Source organism: Macrosteles quadrilineatus, unplaced genomic scaffold, assembly GCF_028750875.1.
Source record: "Macrosteles quadrilineatus isolate MER2022 unplaced genomic scaffold, UCM_ALF_1.0 Scaffold_4__1_contigs__length_99947679, whole genome shotgun sequence".
Taxonomy (NCBI): Eukaryota; Metazoa; Arthropoda; class Insecta; order Hemiptera; family Cicadellidae; genus Macrosteles; species Macrosteles quadrilineatus.
Window position 1 is genome coordinate 44,116,970 of NW_026542597.1, and position 18,794 is coordinate 44,135,763.

The window sequence follows — 18,794 nt, forward strand, 5'->3', positions numbered from 1 at the left end:
TTGCCAAAGTAATCCATAGATATTTTGGATTACCAAAGCTGAGAATTACTTTGGAAATAAGATATTTAACCTATTGTTTGGTATAATCAATTGTAAAGTAATTCAAAAGGCACCACCTAAAAAATTGAGTTTTTTAGGCACATAGCTTCAACCTAGAGATTAAAGGTTAAAGTAAAACATTACAATTCCTGTTGCTAAGCAACAATACTCAAAACTTGCCAATATCACATGTCCAAATTCAAGTTTGAACATTTCAACAGCCATTAACATGATCGGAAACATCGCTAAAACAATCTTGAAAAATGCCACAATTAAGTTACCTACAGTTGGTACTGTGGCACAAGCACATCTACCAGGGTGGTATCCAAAGCCTAGTGATATGAAGGTGGTGACGGATCGTAAGTATACTTACAGGCTGGACATCTGCAGTGGTGTCAGTCGTGAGTGTGACGTGAGTCTGGAGAAGCGAGACATCGTAGTGAGAGGTACAGTGATGGATAAGGACAAAGAGAGCGGAGTACGCAAACTTTACAACTTTGTAAGGAGACACAGACTGCCTGACGATGTCATTTTACAAACAGTCGAGGCAAAGACAGATCCCCGTGGCTTTGTGATGGTGTCGGCAACAATGAGGCAGAAGAACGATTAATCAATGTTTCCTATAAAGTGTGCTTGTGGCTTAAATAAGTTTTTTTTTCTACCAGCTATGTCTAGTTTGTCTTTTGTTGGTTTACTACAATAATAGAAAAGCCTGATACTTTTACATAATACTGTACTAGATAATCTGGTTGCTCAAAATTAAACAAAACTGCAACTTCTATTTTACGAATAAACTACGAATAAAAGTATAAACAACAACAACATAAACAGCAAGACCTCAGTCAAAGAGTCACTCTTAAGGTATTTCTAAAACTGATTATAGAAATATGAAAAATATTATGTTGTAAAAAAATAGTAATCTACGCAATATTTAAATATGGGTCTGCTTTCATACTGCTTTCGTTATCTCTTATGTGCAGTAGGCGGGTGCCCTCTATGAGAAGGTAGATGTTAACCACACACTGTAAAGTGAGCTTTTCAGACCTAATGTAGCAAGCTAAATCCCTCTCTTGACGCCAACCAGTACGACACGTTTTTGGCATTTTTATATTATTCATACAATATGTTCTGTTTTAGGCGTGTTTGAATTAGGGGCCCCAACCAATGTCTCGTGTTGGGAACATAAGAGGGCAAGCAAGTGGGTATAATGAGTAATGACGGATCTAGAACGAATTCACGTGTAACAGTGTTAGGTTTTAAAAAAAAACTAAGATTTATTTGCCAGGTGGTGCCCTGTTTTCAGCTTTCAAAATTGTGACATTTATAGAGGTAGCATCATCGTAGCAAGGGAAGTCACTTCTTTTGTCTCTTACTATGCACATAAGAATCTCACTTGACTCCTCGGAGCTCTCGTCCCTACACATTTCTGCCGCAGTTTTAAAGATTGGGCAAATGGGTTGGCAATGTGACCCTATTTCCCGCATATTTTTTCATTGCATTTTTTGTTTGAATTGTTTTATGCGCTGTTGGATTTCAGTGCCACGATGTTCTTATACATCTTTGCGTGTTCAGGATCATGACCTTCTTAAGAATATAGTTTACCTACTCGGAGATAAAACGTGTCATGGATCTTAAAATTGTATATCCCCTGTGTGGTCCTTTCATCTAAATGAGCTTCAGAGTTGACCACGGCAAAGGCGAAATCGGATTGATTAATTCTATCCAAATAATTTCTATATCTGAGCCTCATAGCACTGTTTGCTTAAAATGTAAGCCACCACAATGTAAACATTTAACGTACATTTGTCCGAGGTTGGATGCGTCACCACAGTGATTATTACTGGGCGGGATTACAAACGATTTGTTGTCAAGTCTTGCTAGAAAGCAATTTGTGAACCAGTCTTATTTAACAGATGTTTAAATAAAAATATAAATTCCGGCTTTGCTCTGGAAGTAATAAGTCCTGCAGTCTGCGGTTACCCTTAAAAACTATTTCAAACTACGTCCAGACTCCAGATGTTCAGTTGTAAACAAAGGGAATTGAGTTTGACTTAATGTCCCTTCCTATAAAATAGTATAGCAATTATTCGACAATAATTGTAAAATTTTCCTAGTTCTGATTTAATTTCTGAGAGGAAAGCTGTCTATTAACAGATTGATTGGGTGAACCCAGTGTTTTCTTTCTATTTAGTCCAGCATTTTGCAAAAAACTGACATACAGCAATAGCTACGTTGACTTTCTCGTCAAATTTATGTTAAAACAATACCTTAGTATAGTGTAGCGGACCGCTACAATAGCGCAAGTCACGTGACCACGATGCGCGCGCAGTCGACCCGGGTAGGCACGCGCAGCGAACCAAGAGACGAGTTCAGTGTAGTGTCGAGCGCCTGGAGCTGTACATCTGATCGGATAAGTAGACTGTAGCCTAAGATGTCTAGCTAATAGAAGTAGGGGTTGGGGAAAGGGTGTAGGTTGGGGCAAAAAGTAATTCAATCATGTAGTTTATTAGGTTCTCGAAGGGTCGTGGTCTGGCAATTAATATCGTAAATTAGAATTCACATTTGCTAAGTCTAGTAACCTTTTTCACGAATTAGAATAAGTCCATATATATATATTTCTCTGTTCATTATATTATAATTAGATACATTAAGAACATAAAAGCTGGCTGTGATAGGCAGCTAAGGTAATATTGTGCACTTTGACGAGTTAGATTAATTCGTTGCAATTGAGTTAGGTTACGACAGGAAATGTGCGTGATTTGGCAGTGGTTGGAGGAAGATATATAGGACCCAGGTATCTTCATTCACACTCATACTACACCATATCATCACATAGTGGTAGCAGAGCGTCAAGATCCGGCCAAAAATGCAATTTTAACAGAAATAGAATAGATTAAAACGTGTCTCAGACCAGCCAGGTGCTTTGTTCAGACAGGAAATCGACAGGTTACAGGTCGGCACCACGTGGCGGCCTGGAACGCACGAGCATGCATAGCTAGGCACGTCATGAAATGTGAATCAATATCATTCAATTTATTTTATTTCCAAGGAAAATTTAAAAATCAATTTTAATGAGAATGTTTTAATTTCAAAGTAGAATTAGGAGAACCTTGATGTTTTTTATTAATATTTTACCAAACCAAGTTGATAAATATGTTTAAATGCATTTATGTAATCACTCACGAGTTCGACATCAAGTCTGAAAGGCAGTAATTAAACTAAATATACCTCGACGACAGGCCGAATGAGTGTTTGATGAATATTTTTATTACCGAAAGCAAAATATTAGGAGTCAAAGTGCACATCAGTATAGTTTACAGGCCACGACCAAAAAATCAAAATTCAAAATTGGGGGGAATTTTAAATTCATTTGTATGTCACCTCCCCAACCCCAAAAAGTCATAAGTATCCCCAAAAATTTTTATTTCATAATTTTTACAGCCGAAAGGGTACTGCAGTGAATTAATTAATGATTAAAATAGTATTTTAAAGCGTAGTCTGACATATTTTAGTTGTAACTCATCACCTTAATTTAAGTTGTGTTTAGAATTTAAGTTGTTCAGCAAAGTTTTGATATTTGAGGTGGGCTAGTGAAAGTTGAGAGTCCATGTCATTAATAGGCCAGACAGACTTAGAACAGAACTGGAATGTTAGATAACAGAAGTTCAAAGATAAAGCGACGATTTAAGGCCAGATTTGTTATTTCCAAGCAAACATACACGATTTAAATATACATTACACACAGTTATTACAGGCTCATCTTAAACAAAAATACAAATAAATATATAAAATAAATATAAAAACAGAAAAACATTTAAAACGTAAAAAAAAAAATATATAATAATAATAAATGTAAAAAAAATGTACTACATAATCAAAAGAAAGCCAAGAGCCTGTTAACAACATTTGCTTGAGTAAATCGTCACTTCGCAACATTTCAGTCAATTTAGGCCGTTAATTGACAGTGTTGATTCCTTCTGAATCGAGCCAAAACCACAGAGTCAATTCATTGTTCACATTAACAAATTATTATCTTACATAAAATTTCATGTAATTTAGTACAACAATAACACAACAATCAGTACAGCAATAGATGTCAGACATAAAATGCATTACGGTTTTATATTTTACAGTTCACAAAGTTTCATTCACTCGCAGCGACCTTGAACATGCAGGCCCGACACTACAACCAAACAAAAGAATTCCGACATACCGACATGCCATTACCCTGCTACACTCTTTCGACCACCTTGATACCGTAATATGATACAAATTCAAATACTCGGCGATTCACTGACTAAACGTCTGGAATATTTTGTTAACCGAGAAGGTAGTAAATTAAAATTAGAATACAGTATGGGAATTTCAGGCGCAACAATTGGACAATTAAAGAAACAAATCAAAATCACAAATCCATATTTCAACAGTGAAATACCATTATTGTTATGGATAGGAACCAATGACATATTCAGCAATACATCAATAACAATGATGACACAGCAATATGTATCATTGCTCAGGGTAATCAGGAAACGTTATCTAGGCACCAGGTTGATACTGTTAGGATTACCATATTTCCCTAGGTCAGAATATACACCACACACAATAGATAAAATTACTCAATTCAACACATTTTTACACACATTGTCAAATCAAAATACCCAGCCAATTTTTCTAACACATGTTTTAAATTCAAATAAATATTATTTACACACGTACAGACATTCAAATCGTAGGGACGACATACATTTGAACAATATAGGGAATCAGATCTTAGTCAAACATTTGACACACCAATTGCAGTAAAATACAATCATTAGGCAAAATTCACACCTTTTTTTTTAAATAATTTCTCTCTTTGTCTTATTAAATTACAATTTGCCCAGCCCAAACTCTTCCCACCTGTTTGGTAAAATAGTTGATATCAAAAAGGTTTTTAGGTCTTGAATTTTTTTACTATTCAAATAATAGTAGATCAAGGCAAGATGTCCAAGATTTACGAGTGGGAAACAAAACCCACAGGGGTATCATGGATACGAGATTTTGATGCGCAAAGCGCAATTCTACAGTGCGAGAAGTGGGGCTTAACCCCAGCCAAGACACTGGAAGAAAATAGGGTCATTTTAAAGAACGCGGTGACAGCGCAGGTGCCAACGGTACCAGACACACCAAAACCCACGGAGCAAAACACACCCATCTTAGCGGATCAGACGGCGGAAATGATTAGAATCACAGCCCAAGCCATAGGCGATTCAATCGCTCAAGCTTTATCTCAAAACAAACCAGTAACACAATCAACACACACCCACACAAACCCGAGATTAGTCGACGATCTAGCGTCGAAAGCTCCCAACTGCGACGGCACGGACACAAGCAAATTGTTAGCCTTCTTGAAAACGGCCATTCAAATTGAGAAATTAAAGTTAGCCGACGACAAATCAATCACGATAGCATTGTTACACAAAACAGCAGGGCAATTAAGGGATATTTGGACCATGGCATTACAGGAGAACTGGGAGGTCAAGGGTAAAACAATTCCTACTATAATTAGTACCTTTCTCCCAGAAAGGGCAAAGCAACAGCTCCTGACTCAAACAGTTTATAGGGTACAGGGTCAATTCGAGTCACTTTCAGATTTCATTATCCAGGTGAAAGAGTCAGCAGAAATCCTAATACCAACAGAATACGACTTACTGGAGGTAATATTGACAGGTATAAACGCGACAAATAGGGCACGTCTAGCAGGGTTTCCGCCGCCGACCAAACTTGATGATTTAATAGCGCTTATCCCAAAATTAGAAGTTGTGAGACAGTTAGAGGAGGGTAGCAACTCGCAATCACGCCGATGGGAAACCAGAGCAGAAAATAATAGGCAATTTACACCTCAAAACAGGCAATTCGCACCTCAAAATAGGCAATTCACACCTCAAAACAGGCAATTCACATCTCAAAATAGGCAATTTACACCTCAACATAGGCAATACACACCACAATACATGCAACAGCCACATGGGCAACCAAGATTCCCACATCGACCACATATGCAGCCAAATACATACTATAGGACACCAGTGCATAACAGTGCATATCACGGCGCACCGAGGCAGGTCAATGACCCCAGACACTACCGCCCGCCCACCAACCCTGCAGACCAACACACACCTACACACAATACACAGTTAAACTCCAGAGGAGGCCGATAATTGGCGCTCTCGCACCTCCGACACGTCATAGCGCCTATTCACACACAACAATCAACCAAAACACACACACACATAGCCTTAAAAACAAAAATGCTCCAAACTTTCCTAAATTAAAAACATGTACAGTACCAATTTTTTTCGGCGACATTGAAACAAATGCACTCATAGATACAGGGTCTACGACGTCAATTTGCTCACGATCCCTTTTTGATAGAATCAAAAATAATCACTTAATTACAAAATCAATCACTCCGATCAATCAATTTGCTGTTTCAGCCTCAGGCGACAAGGTAATGTTCTCGCACATGGCAAAGCTACACTTTAAAATTAGACACTTCTCTTGGACATTCAGTTTCCTAATAGCACCTAAATTACCAATAAACATTGTATTAGGGTTAGATTTCCTCACAAAAACAAAAGCAATCATCGACGTGGCGAATCACAATGTAACATTTCCATACGGTACAAGACCGGTCATGGCCATATTACACACAGACCAACACGATAGTAATCTACAGGAAGACAAAACTTACACCTTGGGCGATAATTTGACACCAAACCAGATACAACAAATACACAAATTATTACAGTCATTTCCAAACACAGTATCGAAACGATTAGGGCAAACAAAATTGATACACTACGACATAAAATTAAAATCTCAGCAGGTTGTAAGGAGTAGGCCGTACCAATTCGCACCGCCAAAGCTCGAAGCATTACGAAAACAAATCGACGACCTATTACAAAAGGGCGTGATAAGACCATCATCCTCCGAATACAGTAGTCCAGGATTTGTAGTCCCCAAAAAAGGAAACAAAACGCGATTTGTAGTCAATTACAAAAAGCTCAACGACTTGATTAATTTAGAGTCTACGCCAATGCCAACCGTCGAATCAGCATTTCAATATTTAGGTCAAGCGAAGTGGTATACATTGTTGGATTTGAACAGCGCATACATGCAAATACCGTTGACAGAACAAAGCAAAAAATACACAGCATTCGTCGTCCCATTTGGGGAATTTGAGTTCAACGTTGTACCATTTGGATTAGCCACAGGATCACAGGTTTTGACAAGGTTAATAGATAAAATATTTGGAGACATAAAATACAAATACATTTTCAATTTTTTCGACGACTTGGTAATTTATTCAAATGGATCATTTTCAGACCATCTCAATCAAATAAAGGAAGTAATAACTAGATTACAAAACGCAGGTCTTACGATCAACCCAGAAAAAATGACTGTAGCATCTAATCACATCGAATTCCTAGGCCACATTTTTCGCAACGGCACAGTTACATTTGACACACAAAAAATTCAACCAATTCTTAACTTCCCAACCCCCAAAAATGTCAAACAGATTTCTAGGCTAATCGGGATGACAGCGTATTACGCGAGGTTCATACCGAATTTTTCACACATTTCGGCACCATTAAACAAACTCAAACGCAAAGATACACCATTTGAATGGGGCTCTGAACAGGAAGCCGCCTTGCAAAGTATTAAAAAAGCTCTAACGTCGCAACCAGTTTTAAGACTCCCAGATTTCAATAAAAAATTCATCCTACAAACAGATGGTTCAGGCACAGGACTAGGAGCGCAATTAGCACAGGAACACGAAGGTAGTTTATTACCAGTAGCCTACGCGTCGAGACCACTAAGCAAACACGAAGTAAACAAATCCACAGTTGAATTAGAATGCCTAGCAGTCGTGTTCGGATTGACAAAATTCCAACAATACCTCGAACACAGGGAGTTTACACTTCAAACAGATTGTTCAGCATTAACTTGGCTTCTAAATCATCCACGACAAGTAGGTAAAATTGCGCGATGGATAACATTCATTAACTCTTTCCAATTTCATTCTGAGCACATAAAAGGCAGTGATAATCCAGTCGCCGACTGTCTATCTAGGTTATACGAGGACGCCGACACACAACCAACAGTAGTAACACTAAACGATGACACTAATACACATTCAGTAAACATTTTGATGAAAATTCCAGAAGCTTTCAAAAACATCGACGAACATCAAAGAGACGACCCCACGTTGATCAAAATTATTAGGGACCCACATAGAAACCAGGCATATACAGTAAAGGACGGAGTGTTAATGCATTTAGCACCCGGCCAAAAGACACCACGAATAGTACTCCCCACGAAACTAATTGACATGATTTTCACATACTACCATTTAGCACCTACATCAGCACACCTAGGAATCAAGAAAACTATACATAAAATAAATCAATTTTTTTGGTCACCAAATTTAAACAAAATAATAGCCGACAAAGTCAGAACATGTCTCTCTTGCCAAAGATCCAAACAAGCTCCGAACACCAGGGTAGGCGAATTATCATCCGATCTAGCAACAAAACCATTCCAAAAAGTGTACATTGACTACGTAGGCAAACTTCCTAGGACAAAGTCAGGCAACTCATACCTACTATCTGTGGTGGACGCATTTTCAAAGTTTGTAATTCTTTTACCAGCTAGAAACGCGACAGCTGCCACCACAACTACACTTCTCACAAAACACATATTCTCACACTACGGTTTCCCGCAATACTTAGTATCAGACAACGCACCATCTTTCAAATCAAAACAAATGAAGGAAATGTGTTTAAACTTCGGAATCAAACACATATTTACATCACCGTACAACCCAAGCGCAAACAACGTAGAGAGAGTCAACAAAAATCTCAAAGTTGCTATGAGAATATATCACAATTCCGACAACCAAACATGGGATCAAAACATTCATTGGTTTCAAATAGCATTCAATTCCGCTCAACATGAAAGCACCGGTTCGACACCTGCAAGCTTATTTTTGGGGAGAGAAATAAACCATCCACTACAATTAGCCTGGGATTTAAATAAATTAATTGGGGAAGAACCTCAACCAACCACAGACAATCGCTGGCAACATGCACTTGATAACCTACGGAAGGCAAGAGAAAAACGCACACAATATTATAACAGCGGTCGTCAACCCAATCCTTACAAAGTAGGCGATTGGGTAATGTATAAAATGCACCCACAGTCCAAAGCAATAGACAACGTCAATTATAAACTCCAATACGCCTGGTCAAAACCGTGCGTGATTGACAGTTTCTCATCACCAGTGTCAGTAAAGCTGGTAAACCCCTCAACAGGTAAGATTGTGACAAAAGCCCACATTTCACAATTGAAACGATTTTTTCAACCAATTTATTAAATAAACGTCGTCAGAGTGCACAATAGAACCTTAGCCTAGTTTAATTAGTTATAAGTGAACATCTAGCAAGAAATCTCGAGTAACTGACTACAACAATACTTCGCAACAATACTTCTCAACAATACGGTACACAATACAACTCCGGCCCCGGCTGATAGGGTGTTGGGAGTTGAGTCTAAGCCGTACCTTCACAGAGGGTGCGGCTACACCTCTCGATGCACCGCTTGGCCGGAAAGCCGGAAGCGACAACACGTGGCAAGTTGGCAGCGAAACACGTCATAGTGTTTGTACTTAATATATGCATTTCCAGACCCCAGTAATCAACAACTTTTTCAATCCCCTTAAAACTTACAATCTGAGCAAACGACTAATTTTTTTTAAGTAATTTTTTATTTTTAATTTGCTCAAATTGGCTATGACGGGAATCGTTCGCCATAACACATTCTTATGACAGATTGCAACTGTCATATGAATAGTGCAGCCGACAGTTTACTTATGACAACAAACACTCACTAAAAGTACTGGACTGAAAAATGACAACACTGGAACGATACAGACAACTGACTACAGACCAAGCTAGACTTAAACTATGGCAATTAGGCTAAGTAGAACTAAGTAGAATTAAGTAAAATTAAGTATTTCTGTGTTAATATAAGCAATTGAATCGCAAAGGTAAATACAACATTACATAAAAAGTATTAAGTAAGTAAAGTCATCCACGTATATTAAAATAAGATATATGGTATTTAGGCGTAATACAATCGTTATCAAAGTAGATAACAGCGCACACGACAATCCATATGTTTGTAAATAACAAGCAGAATTCTGAGCGTAGAAGAAGAGTTTATGTATTATATATTTGTAAAGGGTAATTTAAATGTTTATTATGTGTTATACACTTGCATGCGTTAAAATAAAATACAAAAATATAGATAAATATATTTATGTTGCTGAGCGACAGAGAAGGAAATGGACTAGTAGGAAACAGACAATAGCAAGCGCCAGGCACGAGATAACACCGTCGTTATCAGTACAAACATCTGTTCCATTCAAACCTCTACTTCCGCCCTATATAAATAATCAAACCAAGCACCGATCAATCCTTCACATTGAAGGAAAATATTAAAACAATATTTGTTTAAAAAATTAAATTGTGCTAAGCCGTCGGTGAAATAAATAATTATTATTTAATACCTCTGTGCATAATTCTTGATAATTGGCACTAGAGGAGCTTCGAATGAATGTACACTTACAATAACACTATCATTCCTTACATCAACCAACAGATTTTCGAAACTCCATTCAACCATGAATAGCATCCAAACTGAAAGAGTGTATAATGTGTGTCACACTAGTTAATTAATTTATTATTAGTAAATCAACAGAAACTTAGTAATATATCTCCCAGTCAATCAAATCCATAGCATTTAAGTAGATAAACATTAGATTTTTTCCCTTTTATACTCAGTAAATTAAATTCCTTTTTTTAAATTAAGTAGAACAATTTCTTATTATTAGTAAATTCATTTAGATCATAAGTATCAATAGTAAACTTAAGTAGAGTAGTCGCGATCAATTTTTACCGAATATTTAGGGAATATATCAGTGATAACTAACATCAAAATAATTAATCATCAATCAAAACAATCTCCAAATTCACATCTGAGTAAACGTATCATCAACCTCATATCAACTTCAAAACCCAACGCATTTCATCCACCATTAAGAGGCGTCCAGCGATATAATTAGCGCCCCGAATTTAGTAAGGGCTCAAGAGCTAATTACGAAATTACGTCACATCACATCACAACAGTATACCTTCAAGAACTTCAGAACACTACTCCAGCTTCATTCTTCAGTTTACACAACTTCATTCTTCCAAATACTCAACTTCAAGAAACTCATCAAACTTCAGCAACCTTCCAAATTTACCAGCAATTACCAGAATTCAATACAACCATCAAATTTCATCAACCCTCACTATTTCGACAACTTTCCCAAATTCATCATCATCAATCATATATCCAACTTCATCAACCAACAGATCTTTCTCAACCGAACTTAATTAAATCTATCACTGATATACGCCCGCCCACATTTTTTTAGAGCAGGTTTAGATTAAGCAATCCCACCAAACATAGTTATAAGAAATTCATTCAAAACCATAGTCACCTTTAGTTTAGAAAAAAAAAAAATAGTTAATAGTTTATAAGCAAGACCGACACACATTATAACCTCAAATGAGTCAAACCAAAAGGAGTGCAGAAAACTGTTGGAACATTCCCACACCGACACCGATGTCACAACGACACAATCTCACGGCGAGCACAAAAAAAAAAAAAAAAAAATTCTTCGTCCTTCATCTTTCCCAAACCCCAAAATCACCCCAAAACTAGGAAAAGAAAAAAAAAACAACCCCACCGGGGGGAGGATGTAGCGGACCGCTACAATAGCGCAAGTCACGTGACCACGATGCGCGCGCAGTCGACCCGGGTAGGCACGCGCAGCGAACCAAGAGACGAGTTCAGTGTAGTGTCGAGCGCCTGGAGCTGTACATCTGATCGGATAAGTAGACTGTAGCCTAAGATGTCTAGCTAATAGAAGTAGGGGTTGGGGAAAGGGTGTAGGTTGGGGCAAAAAGTAATTCAATCATGTAGTTTATTAGGTTCTCGAAGGGTCGTGGTCTGGCAATTAATATCGTAAATTAGAATTCACATTTGCTAAGTCTAGTAACCTTTTTCACGAATTAGAATAAGTCCATATATATATATTTCTCTGTTCATTATATTATAATTAGATACATTAAGAACATAAAAGCTGGCTGTGATAGGCAGCTAAGGTAATATTGTGCACTTTGACGAGTTAGATTAATTCGTTGCAATTGAGTTAGGTTACGACAGGAAATGTGCGTGATTTGGCAGTGGTTGGAGGAAGATATATAGGACCCAGGTATCTTCATTCACACTCATACTACACCATATCATCACAATAGGACAAGTAAACATAGTATTTATTTTTCTTAATTTTGCTTGAAACCAAATGCTGAATAATGCTTAAACCTCCCGCACACTGGAGAAGCAAATAAACAAAACGCTTCAAGCAAATCTTTGTGCAACATTTTGCTTCAGGTAAAACCCTGGATCAGTGTGCGCCCAGCCTTATGAAACATTGTAATTAAACTACATCAATTTAGCTTACGTTAAAAATAATTAGAGAAGTTTCCCCATGAGTTTTTACTATGAATGTTGCAGCCAAAGCCCAGGTACCCAGTTTCATGATGGAGAGTCCGTTCGACACCGGAGTTGCTCGTAGAGTGAAACGAGCTTACTCATCATTGGATGCTGTCAGTATACGCACAGGCGTGTTCCTCAGACGATACCCACTTGCTAGGATTATGGTCATACTTTATGTGGTAAGCGATGAAATTGTTTAAAAATCCTACAAATTTAGTATTTAAAATGTGCTTATACTTTTCCACTATACTCAATTCCACGATGAACATTGCAATACCGATCTTAAAGGAGTTGATTGATTACTTTGAACGAAGAAAAACAGATGATCTAATTCACCTAAGAAATAGATTTTAGGTAGTTGGTAGCAGACAACAAAATAACAACACATCAAACTTATTTCTGCTAATTTAGTTAAAAAAAAAAACTGTTCTATATATATATATATATATATAGCTCGTGCGCATCGCAGGAAAAATCTACGCATACTGTTAGAAAGATATTAGGTTGTATGTGTGCAGAATTCCTGTTTAAATTCAAATAGGCTCAAAAATAAGCTCGAAAATGAATTTTTTAATTAAAAAAAATTAACATAGGCCTATGGGTTGCCATGCTGGTAACGAATTAAGAACGAAATATAAACAGAAACTCAAAACAAATGGAAGAAATTGAAATCGCATGTTTAATTTAAAACTGTTCTACAATGTTCTAATGATGCTTCCTAGGATCAAATATAGGCTTTAATACTTTGTGAATTTGTTGTGAGCTGAATTGCTGCACAGAATTTTGTTTTTGAACTACTGAATTCTTTACGTAAAATTAGTAGCTGTGTATCTCTTCCTTCCTTCTTAATATATTTCTAATCCATGTTGATTTTTATGGGAAAAACTATCCTTGATGTACGAAGACTGGCTTTAAAAAAGTAAAACTTATTATTACCTGTAATGCTACAACTTCCTTGTACATGGTTGGTTGTAGAATATGAGTAAAATGGTACATATTCAACTCAAGATGTTAAAAGTGCATATACCCATTCTATGCCTAATTTTTGCTGTTTAGGTTTTACCACGTAGTTGAGGCGTTTTCTTAGTTGACTTTAACTCTGTACAGGTGCTGTTACATTCATTGGTTTTGGTGGTGCTGTGTTCTCGAACACCGGACAACGCTCAAAAGTGAATGTATTGTGATGTTATGGTAAGCAAATAAATGTTATTTTTCAAAAATGTACATCATTCAACCTTGCCACATTCCCAAAAAATTTAATTTGTTTAAAATCATTATAAATTTATCAAATCAATGTACCTATATGTAAGCAGGCAGCATGTTTACATATACAAAGTCTGTATTAGATCAACTGAAACTGTGATAGCTTAATAATTTGCACGTATTTTAATCACTTACAACAAATTCCTGGCCACTATTAGGCCTGAAGAAAACATTCTCTTCGACTAAGGTTATCCTATTCCTTAGTGGAAAATGCTGTCAGTGACCATGAAATATTCTAATTGATTGTGTGGTATTGTAAAGTTACGTGTATATTGTGCAAGTTTCGACTATTTCCCAAACAGATAAGCCTGATATCCTCCCACAAAATCATAAACACCTAGGCCCTTGTGTGCTATGCTACATCCTTAACAATTTATAGCTTCATATTTCCATACCATACTTTTTGAGGAAATAAGTTTGCCTAGTTGTGCCAGTAAAGAGTTTCAATGTGCTCTACAGAGGTTACTTGAACTGTATATTTATAATTAGTTTATTTTATTAGAGTAAATCAGCAGTCAAAGTTTTGTCTGTTGACCATTTCTTGATATCAGTCGTAAGATTCATTCTGTAATCAATGAGTTGTGGAACATTTATAATTTATGTTGCTGTGTAAAAATTGCCTTTCAAACTTTGTATGATGTTTATTCAGCCTAGACCAGTCTTGCACACAAGATGATCTTTTACAAGCGAATGACAAAGCCATATTGGTAGCTAATTTTTGAAAAGCAAAAAACATAAGGACAAGCAAAGTCTGATTTCCGGACAAGGAAAGTAAGTAAGTATTCACCTAATTTTTTTTTTTTTTTCAATGGACAAGATGAGATTTGCCCGGTTCCATTATTTTTTGCATTGTGGAAAGACTGATGGACACCAAATTGTTATAATAAACATTTTAACAATTAAGTTACCTTCTTTTTTTAATTACATGTTTTACTTCTAAATAAAAGGCCAGCTTAGTCAGTATGATTTAAAGAAAGGGAAAGTGAATTTAGCTTATTTACTAAAACGTGTTTTTTAAAGTAAAAAGGCATACTTTTTAAGTTTTAATTTACATACTGAAGGGTCAATTTTGTGAATGAACACAGACTGAATCAGGTACCATAGTAGAATAGGACTTGGGTTCACCTGATTAAAATAAATCAATGTTGTATTAAATCCATAGTTTAGTATATTTTTTTTACTAAAGTTGGTCAGTCATCATCATCCTCGTTACGTATAGTATTAAAATTAAAGATAAGTTGCTACCATCATGGCCAAGGTTTAAATGGTTAGCAACTAAAGAGGACATTGCCGGTATTAACAATAAAGTTCAGGAATTAGTTTATGAAAATGAAAATTTGAGGGAAGAAGTAGCTAACCTAAAGCGCCAGGGAAAAATTGCAAATGACAAGCTTACAGACCTTGAAGCACGATCAAGGCGAAATAACCTTATATTCAAGGGATTGCAGTGGAGAGGGAAAAATCCGGACTTTCGGGAGATAATCAGAGATTTTTGTAAAGATGTTTTGGGGATAGATAGGGTGTGGGTCAACAGGGCCCACCCTCTGGGAAAAGATAGCAAGGCACTCATAGCACATATTCCTGAAGATTCCGACATTACATACATCCTTAGCCAGACTAGGAGACTGAGTGGAACTGGGTACATTATACATAGGGACTTTCCTCGTGAGATTAGGGACAAACGGTCTTACCTTGTATCAGTGCGGGCTGAAATACAACGAGTGGTGGGTGACGACAAGGTGAAGATGCAGCTAGTTCATGATCATCTGTATGTGAAGGGACACAAGTTTACGTGGGAAGAGGGCTGTCTAAGATCTGGTCCAACCAATGGCGCAAACATCCTTAAAGAGTTTTTCGACACGATTTTTCCGACTTTATTGCCAAACTACCGAGCGAGAAGGCAAACAGGCGCAATGAAACTTCAACTGTGAGACAGACACCGACGCCATCTCAGACCTACGCAGGGGCAGCTTCCAAGGAGCCTTCGCGGATGGCAGAGAACAAGAAATCTTCCTCAGCTTCCTCGGGTCCATCCCAAGCAGACGACATCATCAAACCCCCACCTCAGGCCGAGGTGTGAGAGGGCTACGCCAATCCTCCACAAGACCAAAGGCAAGAAATTGATCTTTATCAGGGACTTTTTAGGGCTTTGGTTTATAATGTTTGTGGGCTCAAAAGCAAGGTTAGTGATACCAATTTTTTAAATGTTTTAAAAAGTTATGATTGTATATTTTTTTTTGGAAACCTTTATATCAGAGAGTGATGTAGTTTTTATTTCAGCTCAGCTGAAGAATTTCAATTTGTTTTTTAAGTTAGCCGTCAGGACCGGAAATGTAGGGAGGTATAGTGGTGGAGAGATTATAGCAATTAATAAATCATCTCCTTTTATTGACAGCTTGACTTGTGTCGAAGAACATAATTTTAACATTGTAAAAGTGAGTTTCATGAATACACAAAGCTTTCTTTATTTTTTGCCTCTTTATTTAAATTGTAACAACTGGGAACAAGACTTCGAAAATCTAGTTACATTACTTAATAGCAGTGAGAAAGAAAATTGGGTTTTATTAGGGGATTTAAATTGTAGGACAGGGGATGAACAGGGATTTTTAGACGGAGAAGTTAGCAATATAACAAAAAAACTCAGCGATTTTCGGAAATCAAAAGACAAAATCATTAACAGTAGAGGGCGCAAAATTTTAGAGTGTTTTGACAACACAGGTCTTATTATTTTGAATGGGAGATCTGAGAGCGATAAGGAAGGGGAATTTACTTTTATAGGGTCATTGGGTTCATCAGTCATTGATTACGCGGCGGTGTCAGTAAATTCTTTACATCTAATCAATGATTTCAAAGTAGTGCCGTACCCAGGCTCAGATCATCTTCCATGTGAAATTAGGTTAAATGTTGCAAGTCCTAGGGTCGCTGGAGGGGAGTGTGGTAAAATCTTACCTTTACTTCCTAAGCTAAAATGGACCGCCAGTGACACTTTAAACTATCATAAACGTACTAATTTAAATTTAGAGTTAGTTACAATTTCTGATGATAACCAAGAAAATATTAATCAGGTAATTAAGTGTGTTTACGAATCTGCTGAACAGAAACCAAACAGTGTTGCTAAAGGTAATAAAATAATAAACAGAAATCCTTGGTTTGACTTTCAATGTTTAGCTGAAAGGAAATAAATGTTTAGGCTTTTAAATTTATACAGGAAAACCAATTCAGAGGAAGTAAAAAAAAGCTATCTCACACAATTCAATAACTATAAAAAACTGTGTACTTGTAAAAAGAAATCTTACTACGATAAAATTATATCAGATCTAAATGATAGCAAAAGTGATAGCAAGTCATTCTGGCGGGCCATTAACACCTTCAAAAGAAAAAATGACAATATTGTGGGAGATATATCTGCAACTAATTGGTTAAATCATTTTAAGAATTTATTGAATCCACCACTTCTGACAGGGTCGATAAGTTATGCAGAACCGCTAATAGATAACGACCAGCTGGATAATCCTCTCACTTTCGGTGAATTGAGGAATGTTTTGAAATCAGTGAAATCCGATAAAGCACCTGGACCCGACAGAATACCTTATGAATTTTTCAAAAATGCCTCAGATGAATTTTTAAATATGTTACTAACGGTATACAATAACATTTTTATTAGTGAAACCGTACCAAAAACATTTAAAGAATCGATTATTTTTCCTTTACACAAAAAAGGCGATGTTAATTTAGCTGATAACTACCGAGGTTTGTCTTTTATTAATAGCATTACGAAAATATTCACGAGCCCTATAAATATTAGATTACAAACGTGGATGTGCGAGAATGAAGTACTAACATAATTTCAGGCAGGTTTCAGAAGAGGATACGCCACCATCGATAACATATTTAATCTGACATGTATAATTAATTTACGTCTATTACAAAAGGGACAAAAGCTTTATGCATTCTTTGTAGATTTTAGCTCGGCTTTCGACACAATTGATCGGAGAGCATTGCTTTTCAAATTGGCAAATTTAGGTGTCTCCACGCGAATGCGGAATGTTTTAAAGAGTTATTACAGTGAAACAAGTTCTAGTGTGTGGTGTGGAGGCGGAATAACTAGTTATTTTCAAACTAATACAGGTTTAAGACAAGGATGTAATCTGTCACCGACTTTATTCAGCCTATTTATAAATGATCTGCCAGAAGTGGTGGAAGGGGGGTGTAACATCAATGGGGTTAAAATAAATGTGCTACTTTATGCAGACGATATTATTCTCCTTTCCCCAACGAGCACTGGGCTGCAGCATATGATTAAAAAATTAGAAAACTATTGTGACACTTGGAATCTAACTGTCAATCTAAATAAATCTAAGATAATGGTGTTCAGAAAGGGTGGAAGACTAAAGGCAGGTGATAAGTGGAGGTATAAAGGAAACGTTATCGAGGTGGTAAATCAGTATAAGTATTTAGGGGTTACATTTACAAGCAACCTGTCATGGAACAGCCATTTTAAGGAAAAAGCCAGAGTAGGAAAATTTGTTATCAATTCTGTATGGAATTCTTTATTTAAAAACAATAAAGTGCCAATGATTTCCAAAATATCGTGTTTCGAGGCTGTTGTGCGATCGACAATCTGTTATGGAGCACAGACCTGGGGTTTCATAGAAAGTGAGATAATAGAATCAGTACAAACTTTTTTTCTAAAAAGAATATTTGCACTGCCTTATAATACGCCAAAATATGTATTGTACCTTGAAACATACTTCGATAAACTTTATTTTACACTATAAATTTAAATATTAACTATATTTTGAGATGTTTAACTTTGCCACCAAAAAGATTGCCAAACT

The 18,794-nt window shown here is 36.7% G+C and overlaps 1 protein-coding gene across 1 annotated transcript in view; it reads left to right on the forward strand.

Moving 5' to 3' along the window:
- LOC128993658 (golgin-84) overlaps positions 1 to 13,907 on the forward strand; it is a 36,868-nt gene extending 22,961 nt beyond the window's left edge. The window contains exons 11-12 of the mRNA XM_054417720.1: positions 12,712 to 12,872; positions 13,801 to 13,907. Coding sequence (XP_054273695.1) covers positions 12,712 to 12,872; positions 13,801 to 13,866 — 227 coding nt within the window. The 3' untranslated portion in view covers positions 13,867 to 13,907. The remainder of the gene's footprint in view (positions 1 to 12,711; positions 12,873 to 13,800) is intronic.
- Positions 13,908 to 18,794: the final 4,887 nt, after the last annotated feature.